We start from the raw sequence: 22,363 nt of genomic DNA, 5'->3' as shown, positions 1-22,363 counted from the left end.
CAGACTCCAGTATGGTGGCTCATCAGTACTCACCAACTGTATGGTGTATTATCTGCGCTTTCCCTGTTTGTAGCCGAGCTGATGATGTAATGATGATGTAAAGCTGTCAAGTTTTTTAATGACACATTAGAGACAGACATGATACTGAGAATAAACTGCTGAGAGCAGGAACGTGGCTGACCTTTGACCTTATTCTGACTACATCTCAAACTGTGCTGGAGGACCATAACCCATTAATTCATGGTGACCGACCCCCGCCCCCACCCCAGATCTCCCGAAAAATACTCAAAAGAAAGTGATCTGCATCCATACTAGTTTGGTCCATTACACATCCCAAAGTTTGTAAACGGTTTCTATACAGACGTATGTAGAAACTGTTTCTAATACAGTAACAGTACAGATCTTTGCATCATCACCATACTGAAAGACAATAAACAACACACGACAAGACTTGTCAGCCTAGTTCAAAGGATGTTTGTACATTTCCTCTATTAAAGGATGTTTGTACACTGCCTCTATTAAAGTTAGGATTTGTGTCCAGGCTAAGATGGTTTTTTCATTGGCACCATGTAGAGTTCCATACTTAACACATTGAGGTAATTGTTAATCCACTGTGTATATGTTTGTGTGTGACGGAGAGCTAACATCTTGGCAGCAGTTAGCCCGGCTAGTAGTAAACGCCTCTGCAAGTGTGTCAGATCTAGGGTTGACATATTAAAAATCAAGATAGTAGGAAAGCAAGGGATATAAACATTCAAAAGCTTTGATAAAGTAAAAGACACTTTTTCCCAAAAAAGGGCAATTTCTCTGCAATCCCAAAATGCATAAATAAACCAGACAGATTATCTGAACACCGGTCACAGATTGGGGAATGAACATGTTTCACGATAGGTTCTATGGATCAAATTAAAATGTATCTGTTGATGGTTTGGGTTCTTAGATGAAGCAACAATAGATTCCCATATTCTAATCCATATATAATCTTGCTGAACACAAACCTCACTGTTTCATAAACTTTTGTTAACCACAGACCTTATTTCATGCATTTAACCAAAATCCCCATACAGAAATCCAACTGACTTTGACACAAAAGAAGCAGAAGTGCGTGTGTGTGTGTGTGTGAGACTAGCTCAGTTGGCAACTTGGCCTACAAAAATACATCATCCCTGCGGTACTCTATTTTACCAGCATGTAGCTGGTGCTAATGTTGGACTCTGGGTTGTGGTCACAGCTGACCTGCGGTGGCGCACTGTCATGGCGGACAGCCGTCATGGGCGCCGGTTGCCATGTAGAGATGGTAGCTGTGGTCATGTGACAGCAGGAGAGTGTAGAAGTTCTCCCCTCCCTTCAGGAAGCCATGCTCTCTGGCACCCCCCCAGGACACCGGGCTGTCTGCGAAGCCGTGCACCGTCAGCGCGGCCCAGGGCGCCTCAGACCCTTCCAAGCTCCGCCTGAGGGCCAAAGAACAGATCTTCTACTAGCTTAAGCCCAGTGGTTCTCAGTCTGCAGCGCAGCAATCACATCAACAGCAGAAGATGAGCAAACAGAAAACAATATCAAATGATAAATTATAAAGTGCAAAGTAAAAGTCCTCTAACTGACATACTTTCCTGTGTGACATAATTTCCTGAAATAGGGCGGTTCCAAATAAAGTGGTTGAAATCATCCTTTTTTTCTCATTGTCTTTATAAAAAGAAATAGGCTATTAAAAATGATCAATAATTACTGATATGAAATATTTTATGCTGAAAGATTTTTTTGCTATTTCGCCCGCCTAGCCCTACCTAGTACAGATGTGTTCGGGTAGCCCACCACATCATCTACTAGACTAGCATACAGATGTGTTCAGGTAGCCCACCTCAGCTCCTGGACCAGTCTGTAGATGTCTTGGGGCAGCAGCAGGCCGGTGATGGTGTAGCTCAGGGTTTGGCATGGCAGTGTTCCAGGCTCTGGGCAGACGTACGTCGACAGAAAGCTGCTGGAGTCGTTGTTACTGTAATCAAAGAATTAACGAGTGTCAGAATGACCACATTTTAACTCAACGTCGTTTGCTCTGGTGGCTGACCACGCTCTTAATAGTTCAATGATGTTCATCATGTCTTCATTTATACATACAGACGTTTGTGTTTTCTTGTGATCAGACACCGCCAGTTGCTGAAGCAACTGGCGGTGTGCCCAGCTGAGCCGTCAGGTCTGCCAGGCCGGCCATGCCCACTATGACGTGTCGTGGCCGGACCGACAGACCCAACAGCCCCGCCGACACGTCATACCCAGCTGTCAGTGTGACTGCTTCTGAAGAAGACGAGAGTTGACTCGTCGAAACTGTCAAGGTAAATAAATAACATGTATAAACCTATGTCTGATCACAAGAAAACACAAACGTCTGACCATGCTCTGTTAGGATGCAGTGTGATGACCACGCTCTGTTAGGATACTAGGCGAATCTCCCGCTTCCTGCTCATCGTTGATTGGTTGACTCGATTAATTCTACACGGAAGTACGGGGAGAGGGGGCGGCTGCCGGGGGAGTTTCCGAATTTGCCCTGTCTCTCTTATCGCTGTAATGCATTATGGGTAGTCAGCTACTTTGGCTAATGCTAGCGGCTAACGTTACTTACTTTACATTGCAGTAAAACGCCACTGAATGACCAAATTGATTTAACTTTTAACCATTTCGAGTAACACTGTTTCCATATGGACCCCCAGCATTGGTTAGTTGTTTATAACGTGACTATATTTATAACATACTCCGGTTTCCACTTTTAATTCGGGTCTGAATACAGAGAAGAAGGCTTAAGGCTTTATCTAACAGTATAGATAACATTAAATGGTCCGCCATGTTATGAACGTTAGATGTATGGTATGATCTATATAGTTATGTGTGTCTACTAACATTATTAAAATATCATAAAGTAACACTATTTTCTGATAATTTGCTTAACTATTACTTGCTATCTGATGCCTTGCGGCACATTGCTGCCTCTACCGGTCGGAAGTATTACTGTTCTTATTATCCAATGTTTGTCGTCAATTTTCCTCGAAATGGGGCAATAATTTAGAAAGAGAGCATGAAAAAGACTTGAAATTGTTTTTTCAGACCATAAACTCATTTGGAAAGTGTTTATTTAAGACAAAGACCGAGAGAGAAGTTGGCTCGTTTCCCCTAGAGTTGAATGCATGTTCCTGGGAAGTGGTACACAAACTGCGCCCCCCACTGGCCATTTGAAAGAATGCAATTTCCGCATAGGCTTCAAAAAGAGGGAGGCTGAATTGGGCACTGTTTTCAACATGGAAGATGGTCCTACCCTGACCCCAAAAAATAATCCCATCAGCACAATTTGAGTTGTATTAAAATATGCTCAAATTACATTTACACCCAGCTCCTCCTATTAAATAGCTCCTATTACCACCCAGCTCCTCCTATTAAACAGCCTAAATGAATATTTGTATGTGTAGGTTATAGTGTAGGCTACTGTATGATGAACCTGTGTAGGTTATAGTGTAGGCTACTGTATGATGAACCTGTGTAGGTTATAGTGTAGGCTACTGTATGATTAACTAAACATAGCTAACATAGTAAGACGAAGGAGGAGAGCGGCTGGGAGACAACCCACAATGCCTTAGCCTCCATGCACCGAAGGGTCTTTCAATGCTGCGACGTAGCACTGGCTCTATTGCAGTGGATTGGGAGTGATCAACCCTTCCGCGGGCAGCGTTGCAGACAGAGTAGGAAGGCTGATCCGTGAGCGGCTGCTTCTGGGATGCGGGTCGGGGTCTTAATCGGCCTCGGCCGGGTCTACTGGGCGAGGGCGTATGATGTTGGAATGACCCGAAACACCTTGCGACCCCAGTCAACATCACTGATGACGCGTCCCAGCGCATGCTGAAGTATGTATATTTGAACGCCAATGCACACGCAGCAGCTCTCAACAGGTGGAGCAGCTGCTCGTACTTTGCGACGTTCTATGGTGTGATGAACTCAAAGTGCATATTTATTTTTGGTTTCCAGGGACTTTAAAGTCGAGCTGAACCCAAAAATGACTTTTATTCTCTTTTAGTTCAAATACCTGGGTATGCAGTGCACCTATTTAATAATGAATGCAAAACAATCACAACAATCAAATTTCTTTAGTTTTTCACACTTTTTCACATCAAAAGTTCATTTTTCAAGATTTCATTGATAACAGTAATGTACAGTTTGCTGACGTCACCTAGGACTATCAAATTTCTACCCCATTTCAACCAATCATATCACGACATGCAGCTGTCAATCAAATCTTCAGTTCAGGATAATTTTCTCTTCCAAATGAAATAGAAAATGGCACCTAGTGCCTGTCATCTGGCAGAATTCCTATCCCATAAACTAACTACTAACTTGGCCAATTGTTAGAAACATGAACAAAAAACTATAATCTCTAAGAATGCAAAGAAATGTAACTGGCTCGTTAAAACGCGCATTCCAGGGATATCGTATCATTATAGCAGCGATAATGGCGCGTGCATCCGAGAGCTTGGTTGTCAGGGGTTGCATTTCGGAGATTCCAGGCCGACGTGCTGCACTCTCCGCTCGGCAACACGAAGGCAGAAGGCAGCTGGCTGCCTGCGGCTCGCTGAGCTCCACTCAGCCACTAACCTCCCGTCAAAAGGCTCTTCCCAAGGGGAGCGCCACAACACACTGAATCACACTCGATTTGGAGGCGGAACACGCCAGGATTGGCCAAAGCCCAATCCAGTCCCCAGAATTGTCAAATAAAATCATTGACATGATACTATGACCCGCCTCTCAACCTGTCATCTTAGACAAACTATGTTTTCAGTCTGAAACAGACTCATTATGCACGTGACGAACAGGTTCAGTTCATGTGTTTTGATGTTTGTTGGTGAGTTGGGTGTAAACTTTTGTTTTGATGTTTGTTGGTGAGCTCGGTGTAAACGTAAACAAGATGGCGTCTTACCAGTTGGCTTCGACCTCCACGGCCCCCAGCCACTCCAGGAAGCTGTGTGGGTCACATGACGTTGGGGTGGGGCAGAGCAGGTCAGACAGGGTGCGGCTGCAGACCTCAGGAGAGAGTTCATTCCACATGACCCCAGAGAGGAGCCTCTGGAGAGCAGCGCCCCCTGCTGCACAGGGACACAGCACAGTCTAATTATTATTAATAATAATTAATACTACCATATATTCAGAATATAAGATGACCCTGATTATAAGAGATGACCGCCCCTCATTTTTGGAAACGACTTTTTGAAGGCCAAATCTTGTTTTTAGAAAGTAAATCATTTTATTTGAAAATTAAAACACATTGAATAATAAGTTAAGCTGTTTTTAACTCTCTTAAATAATATCTTCAATGTCTTTTAGATTAAATTGACACCTTTAAAAGTGAAAAATTAAGAGCTAGGATTATGCTTCCATAGTTACCACGCCTGGCATTTACTTGCTAAGTGCTTCAGTGGATCTGCATAAGACCACAGGGTGTTTAACCCACCACGCGTTTCCATTTGAAACAAACATTTTGTTGTTTTGTTTGTCAGGACTGAACTCAGCCCTTGTCTGCCTGTCTGTTCACGAGGAGCGACCTCACGGATCAGAGCAGGTAACAAATGCAGGCGGAGAGAGATTCTGGAGTGTCTGTGTGTGTCTGTGATTTGCGGTGGGAGAGAGACTAACAGTGCCTCAGTGTTTGCCTCAGTGTTGTTGTGAAGGGAAAATCACATGTTAAAGTCTAGACCCCCAATATAAGACGACGCCCCTTTTTCAGACGTATTTCCAGGGGGGGAAACATATCTGGTCCTGCAATGTTTACAGGAAGTGGGCGTTACCGGGGTGATGCGACAGCAGGAAGTCTGTCTTTAGTGGAAGTCGTGACTTCAGGCCGGTCAGGAGCCGCTGGTAGCCCCGCCCCCCTGGAGCCATGCTGCTGTCCGTCAAGTCCACAGACACTACTGCAAAACACACACACACACACACACACGCACACACACACACACACACACACACGCACACACACAATAATACTGCAGTAACATTCAGAGGTAGGATTCAATTTAAACTTTTTTCAGCACTGATGCCTTGTTACATTCTGGAGCCTTGATTAGTACAGATCAACAGATCAGTGGTTTTATGCCCTGTTAACTGTCTTCTTCTTTAAAAACATGCCATCAAGTGTGAGAAAACTGATTTATTATTACTAGTAGTGTTGTTGTTGTTGTTGAACAACAAATGATATGATTATGTTATTATTTTATTATTATTTTACTTTGGAATGTAAAACACTAAGGCCATATTGTAAAATTGACATTACTTATTTAAAATGTAATCAGGGGCCCTACACCTTATTAAACCTCAAATTCAAGGACTTTTTAAGGACTTAAGACTTTTTTTTAAATCTCATATTCAAGGACCCAACACAGCAGAGTTTGAGACACAGATCAAGTTGAATTACTCTACAACACTGATCATTTTATAATGAAAACTAGCAGCATTACAGAAGCTCACAGACAACAATTACAAAGAGAGAGAGGCTTGAATGTGTGTGCTGTGATACAGTGATGGCAGATCACACGCAGACAGTGGAACGGATCCCATTTACTCATATAAAATAGCTCAAATTTCTATTTGTGCATAAAATGGATCTTGTGGATACAGAGCAAGGGGAATGACAGCAATCGGTTCAGAGTTGGGGACTTCAGAGCGGTCGATTGATGGACATTCTGATCTTTATTGATTATTGATGAGTTATTGATTAGTTCTCTGACCGTATCGTCCAGCCGCTCGGGGGCCGAACGCTGAAGGCTTCCCCACCACGCCCAACAACTCATACGAGTCTTTATCCAGAGACAGAACCAGACGACCTGCAGAGAGACAGACAGGCAAGCAGGCAGGCAAACAGATTAGACACACACGCACGCACGCAGACAGACAGACAGACAGACAGACAGACAGACAGGTTAATGGTTACAGATGTGAGTAGCTGCTCGGCTCTGAATGTTCTTCATGAAGTCTGTATCTGGAATAGCAGAAGCAGGTGGCATGGCGGCACGGGCGACTCGCTCCCTGCTGCCATCGTTTCACCATCTGCTCTATTTTCTGTGGCAGCGATTGTGGGAATCCAGGCAGGAAGTCAGTACAAGCTCTGAGCGGCACAGAGAAAAACTGAAATGAATTCACGCAAAAGTGTGTGTGTGTGTGTTGTGTCACCATTGGGCAGCAGAGCGGAGCAGTTGTCTTCATCGATCCTGGTTCTGTACGACAAACCATACACTGAGCCTGCAAAACACACACACACACACACACACACACACACACACACACACACACATTGATTTTCTTTTTTAAGCCAGCCCTAGAAGTGGATACTGTCTGTTGGCTTTGTCTTATCTGTCGACCTGCCATTGTCATCATCCTGTTTGTATGCATGAACATGGAATATTGCAGAATTTTCCATCATTTGTGTGAAATTGATCAAAGTAGGTGTAATTATCCAAATCAAAAGTAGACCTGATAAATGGACTGCAGGGTAGGGTCAGGTAGGGCTCTCGTCTTGGTAGGCTGATCCTTTTTGGTGTTCGTGTCCCTGTTCTAAAAAAGGTCTCGTTCAGAGTTCAAGCTGGAGTCAGAGTCGCGAGAGGAGAAGGACTTTTGTCTCCAGTAGTTGCGTTGGGAGTGTGTGTAACATCCACTGTTTATATCTAATTCACAATTATGAAATCATTTAGGTTAATAGTAACCTAAATTATTTCAATATTCCGGGCGGCTGTGGCTCAGGAGGTAGAGTGGGTCGTCCACTATTCAGAAGGTCAGTGGTTCGTTTCCCGGCTCCTCCAGTCTGCATGTCGAAGTGTCCTTGGGCAAGACACTGAACCCTAAATATCTCCCGATGGCTGTGGCAGCACCCTGCGTGGCAGCTGGCCGCCCTCGGTGTGTGAATGGGTGAATGTAGACACATTGTAAAGCCCTTTAAATAAAAGCGCTGTATAATGCAGTCCATTTACCATTTGCCTACTTGTATGAACGCTGTGTGTGTGTGTGTGTGTGTGTGTATACACACCTTGTAGCAGCTGTGGGTCCAGCAGCAGCTTGTACAGAGGCAGCTCTCTGAGCAGGTAGAAGCTGCTGAAGCTGCTCAGAGAGGGGGCGGAGCTACAGCCGGGGAGCAGCACAGACACCTGAGACACACACACACACACACACACACACACACACACACACACACACACACACACACACACCTGAGTGAGAGACAGACAAACAAACAAGAGAGCTAACTGGTGTTGACAGTCGTCAACACAAAAACAAAAAAAGACTAAAAAAGTCCAGTGTAATGTGTCATCATCAGTCCATGTGATATTTATCAAAAATAAAGTTTGTTGTAATTGCCTTTTTATTTGTAAGTCCTTTTAACGTGGTGGCATCTTATCTAGAATCAGTTGTGATGGTGAAAACGTCCAGTGGTGCAGCTGCAGCTAGCTACTAGTTAGCCTGTGACGTCACTGACCTTATAGTTGAAGTAGTGCTGCTCCACCTGCGCGCTCACGCGGCACTTCTCGTCCTGGAAGCTGCTCTTCTCGCAGACCAGCAGAGATCTCGATGTCTTTTCCAGCTCTGAACACATTTTATAACTTCAGTCTTCTTAGTCCATGTTAACGTTATTAACCAGTTCAGTGTGAAGCTCAGAGAAGAAGTTCGTTTGAGTTGACTGCTGCCTCGCCTGGAAAGCAGAGGAGAGCAATCCGAGAGCCGCACAAAACTGCAGAGCTACCGTCAGTCAGAACAAGTGCTTCCGGTTCACGGTTTTTCAAAGTAAAGGCTCCGTGTGATGCAGAGATTCTCAACCCTATCCCTACTCCCTTCAGAGCCACACTCCCTCAATTGATGACATATCTATTGTCGAAAATGTTTGGTAAATTATCTTTTTGGGGAGATCTGTATTGCTACCTCAGTCTTGTACCCTAATTACCTCACTAAAAGTTATTAGTAAAAACCCAGAACGTCTTGGACTGTTTCATTCACTGACACACACACGTCGGTTACACTAGTATTGTCGAATATACCGTCATCTGTTCATATGTTTGGGTAATATCCTGGAGTCGGCCGCTAGACGGCGCTGCGGATATAGCAGGAGAGTTGGAGAGTGGTGTTGTGAGGAGAGGAGAAGAAGAAGGAGGAGAGAACGAGGTGGTGATGGGAAAAGATAGCCGCAGGGCAGAGCTGCTGTACCTCAATAAAAGTTATGAGTAAGACTTCTTAGTCTTGCTAAGCATATTGAATATAAAACTTTTATATTTTTGTTCTAATTTGAATTTATTGTTTGTGTATGAAGTTTTTTCTTCTTCAAAATAATATGTTTATTCCAGACTAAATTTTCTTGTCCTCCATTTGGAGACCAAACTATATTATCTATATATTAAATTATCATGTTATCCAATATTGGAAAACTTTTTTTAAGTCTATGTTCTACTAGCTCTATGTTGTAAAGATGTTAACCCTTCCCTCCTCTGGCCACTGACACGCGCACTCAGCGCCCTCGTGAAGCGGGAGCGCGCTGGACACCGGGGTAGTAGTGCTCGCTCGCGTTCCGGGGCACGAGCATGGGAAAGTGGACTTCACTACACGGCCAGCCCAGGACAGCGACACAGCAGCTAAAAGCAGCCGCTCACAGAGGACCTAACAGCGGCGTGTGAGTGGACCCTTCCCCGGCCCAGAGGTCAGGCTGGCCGGCTCTCCTGGTCCTGGAACCCGGTTGCTGCTGGAGGTTTAAACCCGCTCAGCTCACCTGGACCAGCCCGAACAATGAGCTGAGCCCGGTGGGTTCTGCTGGACTGCTAACGGCTAGCTAGCAGCCACACACTGCTCTCCATGACGGACTGACACACTTTAACGCCTTTTCCTCTCGCTTTCAACGGTTGAAGTCGCTCATCCCGGGCCAGCTTTGAGGAGAACTGCTTTTAAACAGCACAAGGGATTGTATTTATTGTTTATTTTTGTAACGTCATGGAGACGGACTCGGTGTCCGGGGACGTGGAGTCTCTTCCCGGGGGACTGAGCTGCCTGGACCCGCTGCTGGAGCGCATCCTGGCGGACACGCTGTCCCAGCAGCAGGGCTGGCTCCGTGTGTACGGTAAGACCTCCCGGGGGGGCTAGCGGGCTAGACTGTCATAAACTTATGACTTCAAGCCTTTTACAGTCAGACAGAGAGAGGGTGGTTAGCTCAGCTCAGACAGAGGGGTGGGATCCAGAGAGTGTGGAGAGGGGAGCCAGGCAGGGGGAACAGAACAGACGGGTAGATGGTACGTAGTGTGGAGTGATCCAGAGTGTGAGGAGAGGAGAGCCAGGGGGGAACAGAACAGCCGTGGCCAAGGCCGAGGTCATGGCGTCCAGTCTGGAACCTGAGCTCAGCTGCTCTCATGAGCTTCTAAACTACTTTCTTTCTTTAGTTAGGCTCCCCATCAGTCATTAGCGCACTGACTATTGTTTGAGGTCCACACAAAACACAAGACATTCAAACATCCCAAAATAGAGAGTCCACAATATCAACAAAACGAAATTAAATGAAGATAAGATAAAGCATAGTTAAACAAATAATTAATAAGCTAGGTACTGCCAAATACTGCTATAGTGCACAGTCAGTGAAGCAGTAGGATAATAAACCTAAAATATAATTTGTAGCCCAACCTGATTTCTTTCTGAATGACTGCTGCTCTTAATTTCTTAAAAAAAAACGGTCTAGTCTAGGTTAAATGAAATCTGGGAACCCAGAGGACAGCCCTACCGTTTTTCCCGGCTTCCTGTACAGCGCGCCTCTCCTGCCACCGTCACTTCCTTTTCCGTGTCCGTGCTCCACTTCTTACAGTCTAAATAGCAACTTGCACGCGACTTTCCAGTAATTTTCCACTGTCGTTGTAAGACCAGTTGACATCTTCTATGCGCAGTGTGTTTATGCGTTAACGTTATTAGTGAATAGCCGAAACAGACGCGGAAAAGGAAAGCAGAAGTGACGGAAAAGCCAACGTCACTTCCTTTTCGGCTATTCACTAATAACGTTAACGCATAAACACACTGTATAGAAGACGTCAACTCGTCTCACAACAACAGTGGAAAATTACTGGAAAGTCGCGATGCAAGTTGCTAATAAGACTGTAAACAGTGGAGCACGGACGCGGAAAAGGAAGTGACGGTGGCAGGAGAGGCGCGGTGTACAGGAAGCCGGGAAAAGCAGTAGGGCTGTCCCAGAGTCTAGACTCTGGGTTCCCAGATTGGGTTAAATGTAGTGGTTGCTTGTTCCAGTTTTGACATAGCTCTAACAGGTTTTTTTATATGGTTTTAGGTCAAGGTAACGTGAAGCATCCCATAAAGGCATGCCTGTTGTCATAACTGTGTGTGTGTTTAGCTATGAATAGAAGTGTGTATGTTTTCTTAAGGCACAAATGTTTCTTCTGTACTGGACCAGGCTGCATCATGCCAGACTCTTAACAGCACTGAATGTGATTCTTTGTTGTTACAAGCAAGCAGGAGATCTTTTTATAGCTAACCTCTGACCTCTGACCTGAGGAGGACAAGAGGTCAGCTAGCTACAGAAAGCAGCACTACATGAAGGAGGAGATTCAGTGTGTTCTGAGGGACACCATGCACCCATATGAACCGATATGAACATTGCTCTTAGGGCTGGGCGATAAAACCATAGTAATATATACCGACAATAGACACGTCATCAATACAATCAAAAAATAGTTCGATAAAACGTTTGATAGTCAGCTGCATAGTTGCTGGCACAGTGTGATGATGTCATGAGCTTGTTTCTGTCGGTGACCTCACCCAGTGCATAGTCGCTGGCACAGTGTGATGATGTCATGAGCTTGTTTCTGTCAGTGACCTCACCCAGTGCATAGTCGCTGGCACAGTGTGATGATGTCATGAGCTTGTTTCTGTCGGTGACCTCACCCAGTGCATAGTCGCTGGCACAGTGTGATGATGTCATGAGCTTGTTTCTGTCGGTGACCTCACCCAGTGCATAGTCGCTGGCACAGTGTGATGATGTCATGAGCTTGTTTCTGTCAGTGACCTCACCCAGTGCATAGTCGCTGGCACAGTGTGATGATGTCATGAGCTTGTTTCTGTCAGTGACCTCACCCAGCAGGATTCTGTGTCTGGCACTGAAACGCTCGCTGCCATCCAGTACTGAAATGCTTCAGCCTAGGAAGGAAGGGAGGGAGGAAGGATGTACCGGCTCGCTTTCGTTGTACCTCGGCCGTGCGCGTGTAGTAGTACGCCGGTCCGAGGGAATTACCAATATCTGGTCACTAAAAATATCTGATAAAGTGACACTTAAATGCAAAACAAACTTGAGAAAATATTTATCTCCATAGGAACATGTTTATGTACACATTACACAGAATTTACATATTTAAAACATAACATACTATACAAAACCCTTTTGGAGTGTTTCCCACAGGATTTGGAGAGATTCCGGAAGAAAACTTTAGACATCTTGAGAGCACAATTAAGAGGCTAGATCTATCAATAACTACCGGTACACACATCCAGTGTACTTTGTGTCAAAGATAGGGATGGGTACCGAGCACCGGTATTAATTGGTACCGGTTCCGGATTGGTCGGTACCAGGATTATCGATAAACGAACGTTCAGTGCTGCTATCGGTATTTTATTATAATTTTTTATTTTTACCGCTCCCTAACGATGACGAAGCGGCACCATTTTGCGTGTATACACTCCTGTCCTGTCACTACTAGGGTTTAATCTCGGGAAACGGGATTCCCGGGAAATGCCATCCTTCCTGTTTCCTGGGAAATTAATGATGGGAAACCGGGAAAAAAGGTTGTATTTTTACATGCAGAACATATTGGAATAGGCCTATATTTAGAAATATGGCGACAGTTTACTTACTACTTTTTTTTTGGTTAAGATTATTTTTGGGGCATTTTGCCTTTATTCGATAGGACAGTAGGTAGATAGGAAAGGTGGGGAGGGAGAGGGGGTGACATGTGGCAAAGAACCGCGGGTCGGGCAGAGAGCAGTCCAGAGGGGTTTAGTAGTTTTTGGCCTCACAAAGCAGAGAGCAATCCAGAGGGGTTTAGTAGTTTTTGGCCTCACAAAGCAGAGAGCAGTCCAGAGGGGTTTAGTAGTTTTTGGCCTCACAAAGCAGAGAGCAACCCAGAGGGGTTTAGTAGTTTTTGGCCTCACAAAGCAGAGAGCAGTCCAGAGGGGTTTAGTAGTTTTGGCCTCACAAAGCAGAGAGCAGTCTAGAGGGGTTTAGTAGTTTTTGGCCTCTCAAAGCAGAGAGCAGTCCAGAGGGGTTTAGTAGTTTTTGGCCTCACAAAGCAGAGAGCAGTCCAGAGGGGTTTGGTAGTTTTTGGCCTCACAAAGCAGAGAGCAGTCTAGAGGGGTTTAGTAGTTTTTGGCCTCACAAAGCAGAGAGCAGTCTAGGGGTTTAGTAGTTTTTGGCCTCACAAAGCAGAGAGCAGTCCAGAGGGGTTTAGTAGTTTTGGCCTCACAAAGCAGAGAGCAGTCTAGGGGTTTAGTAGTTTTTGGCCTCACAAAGCAGAGAGCAGTCTAGAGGGGTTTAGTAGTTTTGGCCTCACAAAGCAGAGAGCAGTCCAGAGGGGTTTAGTAGTTTTGGCCTCACAAAGCCGAGAGCAGTCCAGAGGGGTTTAGTAGTTTTGGCCTCACAAAGCAGAGAGCAGTCTAGAGGGGTTTAGTAGTTTTTGGCCTCACAAAGCAGAGAGCAGTCCAGAGGGGTTTAGTAGTTTTGGCCTCACAAAGCAGAGAGCAGTCTAGAGGGGTTTAGTAGTTTTGGCCTCACAAAGCAGAGAGCAGTCCAGAGGGGTTTAGTAGTTTTGGCCTCACAAAGCAGAGAGCAGTCCAGAGGGGTTTAGTTTGGGGGTTTGGTCCTCCGCCTCATGCAGCAGACAATGGAGGCTGATCACAGGAGGAAGTGGGAAGTTCCTTGTGGGCCAGGTTGTAGTCAGAAGGGGGGCTCGGGGGCAGGATATCCCCTCCCAAACAAAACAGGGGTCCAACCTGCAGCGCTCACAAATAAGCTGGTGTCTGTTTTGAGGACGGGTGTCCTTCCCTGTGTCAGTGCTGCTGTCACACCAAGAGCTCTTGTCTGTGTCAGTGCTGCTGTCACACCAAGAGCTCTTCTCTGTGTCAGTGCTGCTGTCACACCAAGAGCTCTGCCCTGTGTCAGTGCTGCTGTCACACTAAGAGCTCTTCCCTGTGTCAATGCTGCTGTCACACCAAGAGCTCCTCCCTGTGTCAGTGCTGCTGTCACACCAAGAGCTCTTGTCTGTGTCAGTGCTGCTGTCACACCAAGAGCTCTTCCCTGTGTCAGTGCTGCTGTCACACTAAGAGCTCTTCCCTGTGTCAGTGCTGCTGTCACACTAAGAGCTCTTCCCTGTGTCAATGCTGCTGTCACACCAAGAGCTCCTCCCTGTGTCAGTGCTGCTGTCACACCAAGAGCTCTGCCCTGTGTCAGTGCTGCTGTCACACCAAGAGCTCTGCCCTGTGTCAGTGCTGCTGTCACACCAAGAGCTCTTCTCTGTGTCAGTGCTGCTGTCACACCAAGAGCTCTTCCCTGTGTCAGTGCTGCTGTCACACTAAGAGCTCTTCCCTGTGTCAGTGCTGCTGTCACACTAAGAGCTCCTCTCTGTGTCAGTGCTGCTGTCACACCAAGAGCTCCTCCCTGTGTCAGTGCTGCTGTCACACCAAGAGCTCTGCACCAGGACCCATGGATCAATTGACCTTTTTCACAGTCGTCATTTTGTGTCTAAATGGAAGGAAATAACACAGGTGCAGGCTAGGCATGGGTCGATTTCCGGTTTTACCGGTTCGGTTCGGTATACGAGCCCAAACCGGTTTGATCACGTGCAAACCGAAAAAAACTAAAAAAAACTAAAAAAAAAAAAAAAAAAAAATTTTTTTTTTTTTTTGCCAGTCCATTCTGATTGCACTATTGTTCGTATTAGCCTCTTCTCAAGTTGCACTAGTAGGCAAAAGTCTTATTTTGTTTATTATGTTGATGTTTGAAGAAAAGTTAAGCTGAATAGTTATGAGAAATAAAAACAGTGTGTTGTTACAGTTAAAATGTTCTGCTTATTTGTATTCAGTGTTCGTGCTGGTTGGCAGCATACCAGCTTAGAGGTGCATTATCGCTAGCCTGGGTAAACCCATCCCCCACGTGACCTGCTCTCAGACCTGTTCTCAGTGACTGGGAACTGAGAGAGCAGGTCACGTGGTGGCTGGGTTTACCTAGGCTACATTATCGCCACCAACTGCAGCCGCTTTGATACGTTTTTTTGGGGAATATCGAACCGGTTTCAAAATGTTCAAACCGACCCATGCCTAGGCCCTATATTGTGTGAATTTGTGAGTTTTGAAGTTTATAAGGCAGCTCAGCTGTAAGCCAATCCATTCTGATTGCACTGCTTGTGTTTTTAGCCTTTTAGCCTTTTCTCAAGTTGCACTATAGGCAGAAGTCTTATTTCATTTATTATTTTGATGTTTAGAAGAAAAGTTGAGCTGAATAGTTATGAGAAATAAATACAGGGTGTGTTTGTTACACAGGTGCCCTGCTTCTTTTTATTCAGTATCATTGCTGGTTGACAATACCAGCTTAGAGGTGTATTATCGCTATCAGGTGGACTGAAGTTGCACTACAGACAGTTATGGGCCACACTCGGGAGCCCTGCTTAAAAAAAAAAAAAAAATTAAATTAAATTACAAAAAAAATCGGTATACCGGTTCGATCCGGTTTAGACGGCAATATCGAACCGTTTTTAAAATTTTCAAACCGACCCAGCCCTAGTGCAGGCAAACATTAATGACGGCTTCCAACTTCCAATCCATTTAGGTGGTCCAGTGCTGGGGCCCTCGTTAGTGTTTTGGTTGCACCTGTGTTACTTCCTGCCTTTTAGACACAAAATGGTTGAGGTGAAAAAGGCTGTACCGCAGGGATGACGTATGTTTGTAGGCCAACCCAGAAGTCAGTGCATTTAAGTCACATAATCTTCTGTCAGAAAACAAGTCAGGTTCAACAAAAACACCGTGACGTTTGTTGCAACGTGAGGCGGAGTTTGACTCGCTCGCTAATATCTTTCAACACAACAGCATGCTGCCTTCTGTCCTGAAGCGTAGAGACACAACAACATGCTGCCTTCTGTCCTGAAGCGTAGTGACACAGCAGCATGCTGCCTTCTGTCCTGAAGCGTAGTGACACAACAACATGCTGCCTTCTGTCCTGAAGCGTAGTGACACAGCAGCATGCTGCCTTCTGTCCTGAAGCGTAGTGACACAGCAGCATGCTGCCTTCTGTCCTGAAGCGTAGTGACACAGCAACATGCTGCCTTCTGTCCTGAAGCGTAGTGACACAGCAGCATGCTGCCTTCTGTCCTGAAGCGTAGTGACACAACAACATGCTGCCTTCTGTCCTGAAGCGTAGTGACACAGCAGCATGCTGCCTTCTGTCCTGAAGCGTAGTGACACAGCAGCATGCTGCCTTCTGTCCTGAAGCGTAGAGACACAACAGCATGCTGCCTTCTGTCCTGAAGCATAGTGACACAACAACATGCTGCCTCCTGTCCTGAAGCGTAGTGACACAACAACATGCTGCCTTCTGTCCTGAAGCGTAGTGACACAGCAGCATGCTGCCTTCTGTCCTGAAGCGTAGTGACACAACAACATGCTGCCTTCTGTCCTGAAGCGTAGTGACACAGCAGCATGCTGCCTTCTGTCCTGAAGCGTAGTGACACAGCAGCATGCTGCCTTCTGTCCTGAAGCGTAGAGACACAACAGCATGCTGCCTTCTGTCCTGAAGCATAGTGACACAACAACATGCTGCCTTCTGTCCTGAAGCGTAGTGACACAGCAGCATGCTGCCTTCTGTCCTGAAGCGTAGTGACACAGCAGCATGCTGCCTTCTGTCCTGAAGCGTAGAGACACAACAGCATGCTGCCTTCTGTCCTGAAGCATAGTGACACAACAACATGCTGCCTCCTGTCCTGAAGCATAGTGACACAACAACATGCTGCCTTCTGTCCTGAAGCATAGTGACACAACAACATGCTGCCTCCTGTCCTGAAGCGTAGTGACACAACAACATGCTGCCTTCTGTCCTGAAGCATAGTGACACAACAACATGCTGCCTTCTGTCCTGAAGCGTAGTGACACAACAACATGCTGCCTTCTGTCCTGAAGCATAGTGACACAACAACATGCTGCCTCCTGTCCTGAAGCATAGTGACACAACAACATGCTGCCTTCTGTCCTGAAGCATAGTGACACAACAACATGCTGCCTCCTGTCCTGAAGCGTAGTGACACAGCAACATGCTGCCTCCTGTCCTGAAGCATAGTGACACAACAACATGCTGCCTCCTGTCCTGAAGCGTAGTGACACAACAACATGCTGCCTTCTGTCCTGAAGCGTAGTGACACAACAACATGCTGCCTTCTGTCCTGAAGCGTAGTGACACAACAACATGCTGCCTTCTGTCCTGAAGCGTAGAGACACAACAGCATGCTGCCTTCTGTCCTGAAGCGTAGTGACACAGCAGCATGCTGCCTTCTGTCCTGAAGCGTAGTGACACAACAACATGCTGCCTCCTGTCCTGAAGCGTAGTGACACAACAACATGCTGCCTTCTGTCCTGAAGCGTAGTGACACAACAACATGCTGCCTCCTGTCCTGAAGCGTAGTGACACAGCAACATGCTGCCTCCTGTCCTGAAGCGTAGTGACACAGCAACATGCTGCCTCCTGTCCTGAAGCGTAGTGACACAACAGCATGCTGCCTTCTGTCCTGAAGCGTAGTGACACAACAGCATGCTGCCTTCTGTCCTGAAGCGTAGTGACACAACAGCATGCTGCCTTCTGTCCTGAAGCGTAGTGACACAACAACATGCTGCCTCCTGTCCTGAAGCGTAGTGACACAGCAGCATGCTGCCTTCTGTCCTGAAGCGTAGTGACACAACAACATGCTGCCTTCTGTCCTGAAGCGTAGTGACACAACAACATGCTGCCTTCTGTCCTGAAGCGTAGTGACACAACAACATGCTGCCTTCTGTCCTGAAGCGTAGTGACACAACAACATGCTGCCTTCTGTCCTGAAGCGTAGTGACACAGCAGCATGCTGCCTTCTGTCCTGAAGCGTAGTGACACAACAACATGCTGCCTTCTGTCCTGAAGCGTAGTGACACAACAACATGCTGCCTCCTGTCCTGAAGCGTAGTGACACAACAGCATGCTGCCTTCTGTCCTGAAGCGTAGTGACACAACAGCATGCTGCCTTCTGTCCTGAAGCGTAGTGACACAACAACATGCTGCCTTCTGTCCTGAAGCGTAGTGACACAACAACATGCTGCCTCCTGTCCTGAAGCGTAGTGACACAGCAACATGCTGCCTCCTGTCCTGAAGCGTAGTGACACAGCAGCATGCTGCCTTCTGTCCTGAAGCATAGTGACACAACAGCATGCTGCCTTCTGTCCTGAAGCGTAGTGACACAACAACATGCTGCCTCCTGTCCTGAAGCGTAGTGACACAGCAGCATGCTGCCTTCTGTCCTGAAGCATAGTGACACAACAACATGCTGCCTTCTGTCCTGAAGCGTAGTGACACAACAGCATGCTGCCTTCTGTCCTGAAGCGTAGTGACACAACAGCATGCTGCCTTCTGTCCTGAAGCGTAGTGACACAACAACATGCTGCCTCCTGTCCTGAAGCGTAGTGACACAACAACATGCTGCCTCCTGTCCTGAAGCGTAGTGACACAGCAGCATGCTGCCTTCTGTCCTGAAGCATAGTGACACAACAACATGCTGCCTTCTGTCCTGAAGCGTAGTGACACAACAGCATGCTGCCTTCTGTCCTGAAGCGTAGTGACACAACAGCATGCTGCCTTCTGTCCTGAAGCATAGTGACACAACAGCATGCTGCCTTCTGTCCTGAAGCGTAGTGACACAACAGCATGCTGCCTTCTGTCCTGAAGCGTAGTGACACAGCAGCATGCTGCCTTCTGTCCTGAAGCATAGTGACACAACAGCATGCTGCCTCCTGTCCTGAAGCGTAGTGACACAACAGCATGCTGCCTTCTGTCCTGAAGCGTAGTGACACAACAACATGCTGCCTCCTGTCCTGAAGCGTAGTGACACAGCAACATGCTGCCTCCTGTCCTGAAGCGTAGTGACACAGCAACATGCTGCCTCCTGTCCTGAAGCGTAGTGACACAACAACATGCTGCCTCCTGTCCTGAAGCGTAGTGACACAACAACATGCTGCCTTCTGTCCTGAAGCGTAGTGACACAACAACATGCTGCCTTCTGTCCTGAAGCGTAGTGACACAACAACATGCTGCCTTCTGTCCTGAAGCGTAGTGACACAGCAGCATGCTGCCTTCTGTCCTGAAGCGTAGTGACACAACAACATGCTGCCTCCTGTCCTGAAGCGTAGTGACACAACAACATGCTGCCTCCTGTCCTGAAGCGTAGTGACACAACAACATGCTGCCTTCTGTCCTGAAGCGTAGTGACACAACAACATGCTGCCTTCTGTCCTGAAGCGTAGTGACACAACAACATGCTGCCTTCTGTCCTGAAGCGTAGTGACACAACAACATGCTGCCTTCTGTCCTGAAGCGTAGAGACACAACAACATGCTGCCTTCTGTCCTGAAGCGTAGTGACACAGCAGCATGCTGCCTTCTGTCCTGAAGCGTAGTGACACAACAACATGCTGCCTCCTGTCCTGAAGCGTAGTGACACAACAACATGCTGCCTCCTGTCCTGAAGCGTAGTGACACAACAACATGCTGCCTTCTGTCCTGAAGCGTAGTGACACAACAACATGCTGCCTTCTGTCCTGAAGCGTAGTGACACAACAACATGCTGCCTTCTGTCCTGAAGCGTAGTGACACAACAACATGCTGCCTTCTGTCCTGAAGCGTAGTGACACAACAACATGCTGCCTTCTGTCCTGAAGCGTAGTGACACAGCAGCATGCTGCCTTCTGTCCTGAAGCGTAGTGACACAGCAACATGCTGCCTCCTGTCCTGAAGCGTAGTGACACAACAACATGCTGCCTCCTGTCCTGAAGCGTAGTGACACAACAGCATGCTGCCTCCTGTCCTGAAGCGTAGTGACACAGCAACATGCTGCCTCCTGTCCTGAAGCGTAGTGACACAACAACATGCTGCCTTCTGTCCTGAAGCGTAGTGACACAACAACATGCTGCCTCCTGTCCTGAAGCGTGAAACTCCTGTCCTGAAGACACGAGTGTGAACACGCAACGTCAAACGCCTGGTGCCGCTTCGTCATCGTTAGGGAGCGGTAAAAGAAAAAAGATATTATAAAAAGCAGCACAGAACGTCCAGCACCTTATTGATACTCCTGGTACCAACCAATCGGGAACCGGTACCAATTAATACCAGTGCTCGGTACCATCCCTAGATGTATAATGAGCACAGTTGCACGATGACGCCTAGGTGGGTGGGCGGTGTCTGTCTGTCTTTTGAATTTGAGAGCCCGCGGAGCAGGCAATTTCCATAACTGCAGCCATGGCGCACCATCTCCAGAGTCTCCACCATAGTATATATATACAGTCACTATCTATCGATCGATAGATAGATGGATAGAACGCCCACGGCGGTCATTGTAACCTATTTGAGATTTATATGTGCAATAACTGTTATTGTTAAATTAAAAAAGATAATGCTGGTGGTACCTGACTTCCTAAAAGTGTCTGTATTTTCACTAAAATAGTTTTTATATAAATTACACGAAAGGCAAAGAAAATATCACCATTTTTACCTAGAACAGCCATAGGCGGTCATTTTTACCTCACTGAATTTCCCAGGGTTCTAGGCCTATTTTTAGCCTGTCTTTTCACATTTGGGTGTTTTGTCTTTTTAAATGATATCTTACAATAAATGCATTACCCTCTCAACTGGGTATTTATCATCAGAGATATTATAGTCAGAGTTTGTAATCTAGTGTTAATAAAGAGAGAGAGAGAAGTCAGGGCATGTCAACAGTTTGTGCAATTTGGGTTTGGAGTCTGACACGGAAACCACAGTCTGAGGTTTGGTGAGTGAGAGCTGATTGGACGGGTTCAGAGGAAGCACACGTGTTCATTTGACACTTCACTTCCTCCCAGGAAGACGATCGGCAGCCGTTGAGCAACAACGAGGCGACGCCACAGCACCAGCTGGCAGGCCTCGAACCGGAGACTTTTCACTATTCACTCGTATTGGGTTCAAAAGTGCTGCGTTAGTTTAGTATGTCAGTGCCTCTCACAGCTGGCAGCAAGCCAACCGGTTGGGCCGTTTTGGAGGCTTGCGTCTGCCTGGTCTGGCTGTCTGAATCCTGGCTGTCTAAGTAAGTAGGGCTGTACGGTTATGGTCCAAATCATAATCACCATTATTTTTGATCAATATTGAGATCACAATTATTTAATACGATTACTCTTTGACTTTGAACTTAACAAAATATTATAATAATTCTGGCTTTCTTTGAACTGTCATCTTCCACCAAGGAAGGCTTAAACGTGAATGGACAAACAGGCCGGCTCTCTGTTCTGGACTCGAGCTGAAACTACATGCACCAGTGCAAGGGAAAGGGTGCGCTGGATTTACCCACTACTGCGAGGGAAAGGGTGCGCTGGATTTACACACTACTGCGAGGGAAAGGGTGCGCTGGATTTACAACACAAGTCAAAGCCAGAGCAACACATTGCTAAATGGAAGGCGACACCTTTTATCTCAATTTTCTTGTTGTCATGATTGTGGGAAGCTAAAATCTTGATCACGATTAATATCCAATGTCAGAGCATGAACGAGGCTTTGGAGCGCCTGCGGCGCTACAGGATGCCTTGGCGGAGAGCAGACTCCCAGCATGCCCCTCAGCGGCCTGTGGACAGATACGAGTGGAGGACGTTGGCTGGACTCGCCTGGCCGCTCAGCCTGCCGAGGGTCAACGCCGACGGGAGCGCCGGCCGCTCCCAACGCGGAGGCCAAGAATACGACGGAGCGCCCGGCTCGCTCCGGAGGCTTGTCCCCTACCTCAGGTCTTTGTCTGAGGGGACGGGCCGTGGTGAGAACAGGACGGGCCACGGTGAGGACAGGACGGGCCGTGGTGAGGACAGGACGGGCCACGGTGAGGACAGGACGGGCCACGGTGAGGACAGGACGGGCCACGGTGAGGACAGGACGGGCCACGGTGAGGACAGGGGGACAGGGACAGCCTCCTGGTCCTGCGTTGGCCGAGTGCTCGGCACCGGAGGCGGACCCCACACCAACGGAGCGGCAGCGTCTGGTAGGACACTTAAGCTTAATTTATACTTATTAGAAAGTGTCGCTCAGCACA

At 47.0% G+C, this 22,363-nt stretch overlaps 2 protein-coding genes across 8 annotated transcripts in view; one reads left to right on the top strand and one right to left on the bottom strand.

Moving 5' to 3' along the window:
- The window catches only part of rpp40 (ribonuclease P/MRP 40 subunit), a 31,324-nt gene extending 22,590 nt beyond the window's left edge, over window positions 1–8,734 (bottom strand). The window contains exons 1-8 of one of the 3 annotated variants that reach the window (XM_083658927.1): window positions 8,495–8,734; window positions 8,048–8,165; window positions 7,198–7,266; window positions 6,756–6,851; window positions 5,820–5,942; window positions 4,955–5,120; window positions 1,859–1,993; window positions 1,237–1,451 (exon numbers count right to left, since the gene is read on the bottom strand). In XM_083658927.1, the coding sequence (XP_083515053.1) occupies window positions 1,253–1,451; window positions 1,859–1,993; window positions 4,955–5,120; window positions 5,820–5,942; window positions 6,756–6,851; window positions 7,198–7,266; window positions 8,048–8,165; window positions 8,495–8,611 (1,023 nt within the window). In that variant the 5' untranslated portion in view covers window positions 8,612–8,734 and the 3' untranslated portion in view covers window positions 1,237–1,252. Of the gene's footprint in view, window positions 1–513; window positions 1,504–1,858; window positions 1,994–4,954; window positions 5,121–5,819; window positions 5,943–6,755; window positions 6,852–7,197; window positions 7,267–8,047; window positions 8,166–8,494 lie in introns of those variants that run through there. The other 2 variants (XM_083658926.1, XM_083658928.1) reach the window with 2 other exon arrangements.
- A 1,256-nt stretch (window positions 8,735–9,990) lies between these two features.
- The window catches only part of rasal2 (RAS protein activator like 2), a gene marked incomplete at its 5' end in the record, with an annotated part of 105,847 nt that continues 93,474 nt past the window's right edge, over window positions 9,991–22,363 (top strand). For 3 of the 5 annotated variants that reach the window (XM_083659407.1, XM_083659408.1, XM_083659406.1), the window contains 2 exons: window positions 21,243–21,376; window positions 21,538–22,312. In XM_083659407.1, coding sequence (XP_083515533.1) covers window positions 21,829–22,312 — 484 coding nt within the window. Of the gene's footprint in view, window positions 10,118–21,242; window positions 21,377–21,537; window positions 22,313–22,363 lie in introns of those variants that run through there. The other 2 variants (XM_083659411.1, XM_083659409.1) reach the window with 1 other exon arrangement.

The sequence above is a fragment of the Poromitra crassiceps genome, assembly GCF_964638095.1.
Source record: "Poromitra crassiceps genome assembly, chromosome: 23".
Lineage (NCBI taxonomy): Eukaryota > Metazoa > Chordata > Actinopteri > Beryciformes > Melamphaidae > Poromitra > Poromitra crassiceps.
The sequence above is the reverse complement of the archived record's forward strand: the minus strand, read 5'-3'. Positions and strand labels throughout refer to the sequence as shown.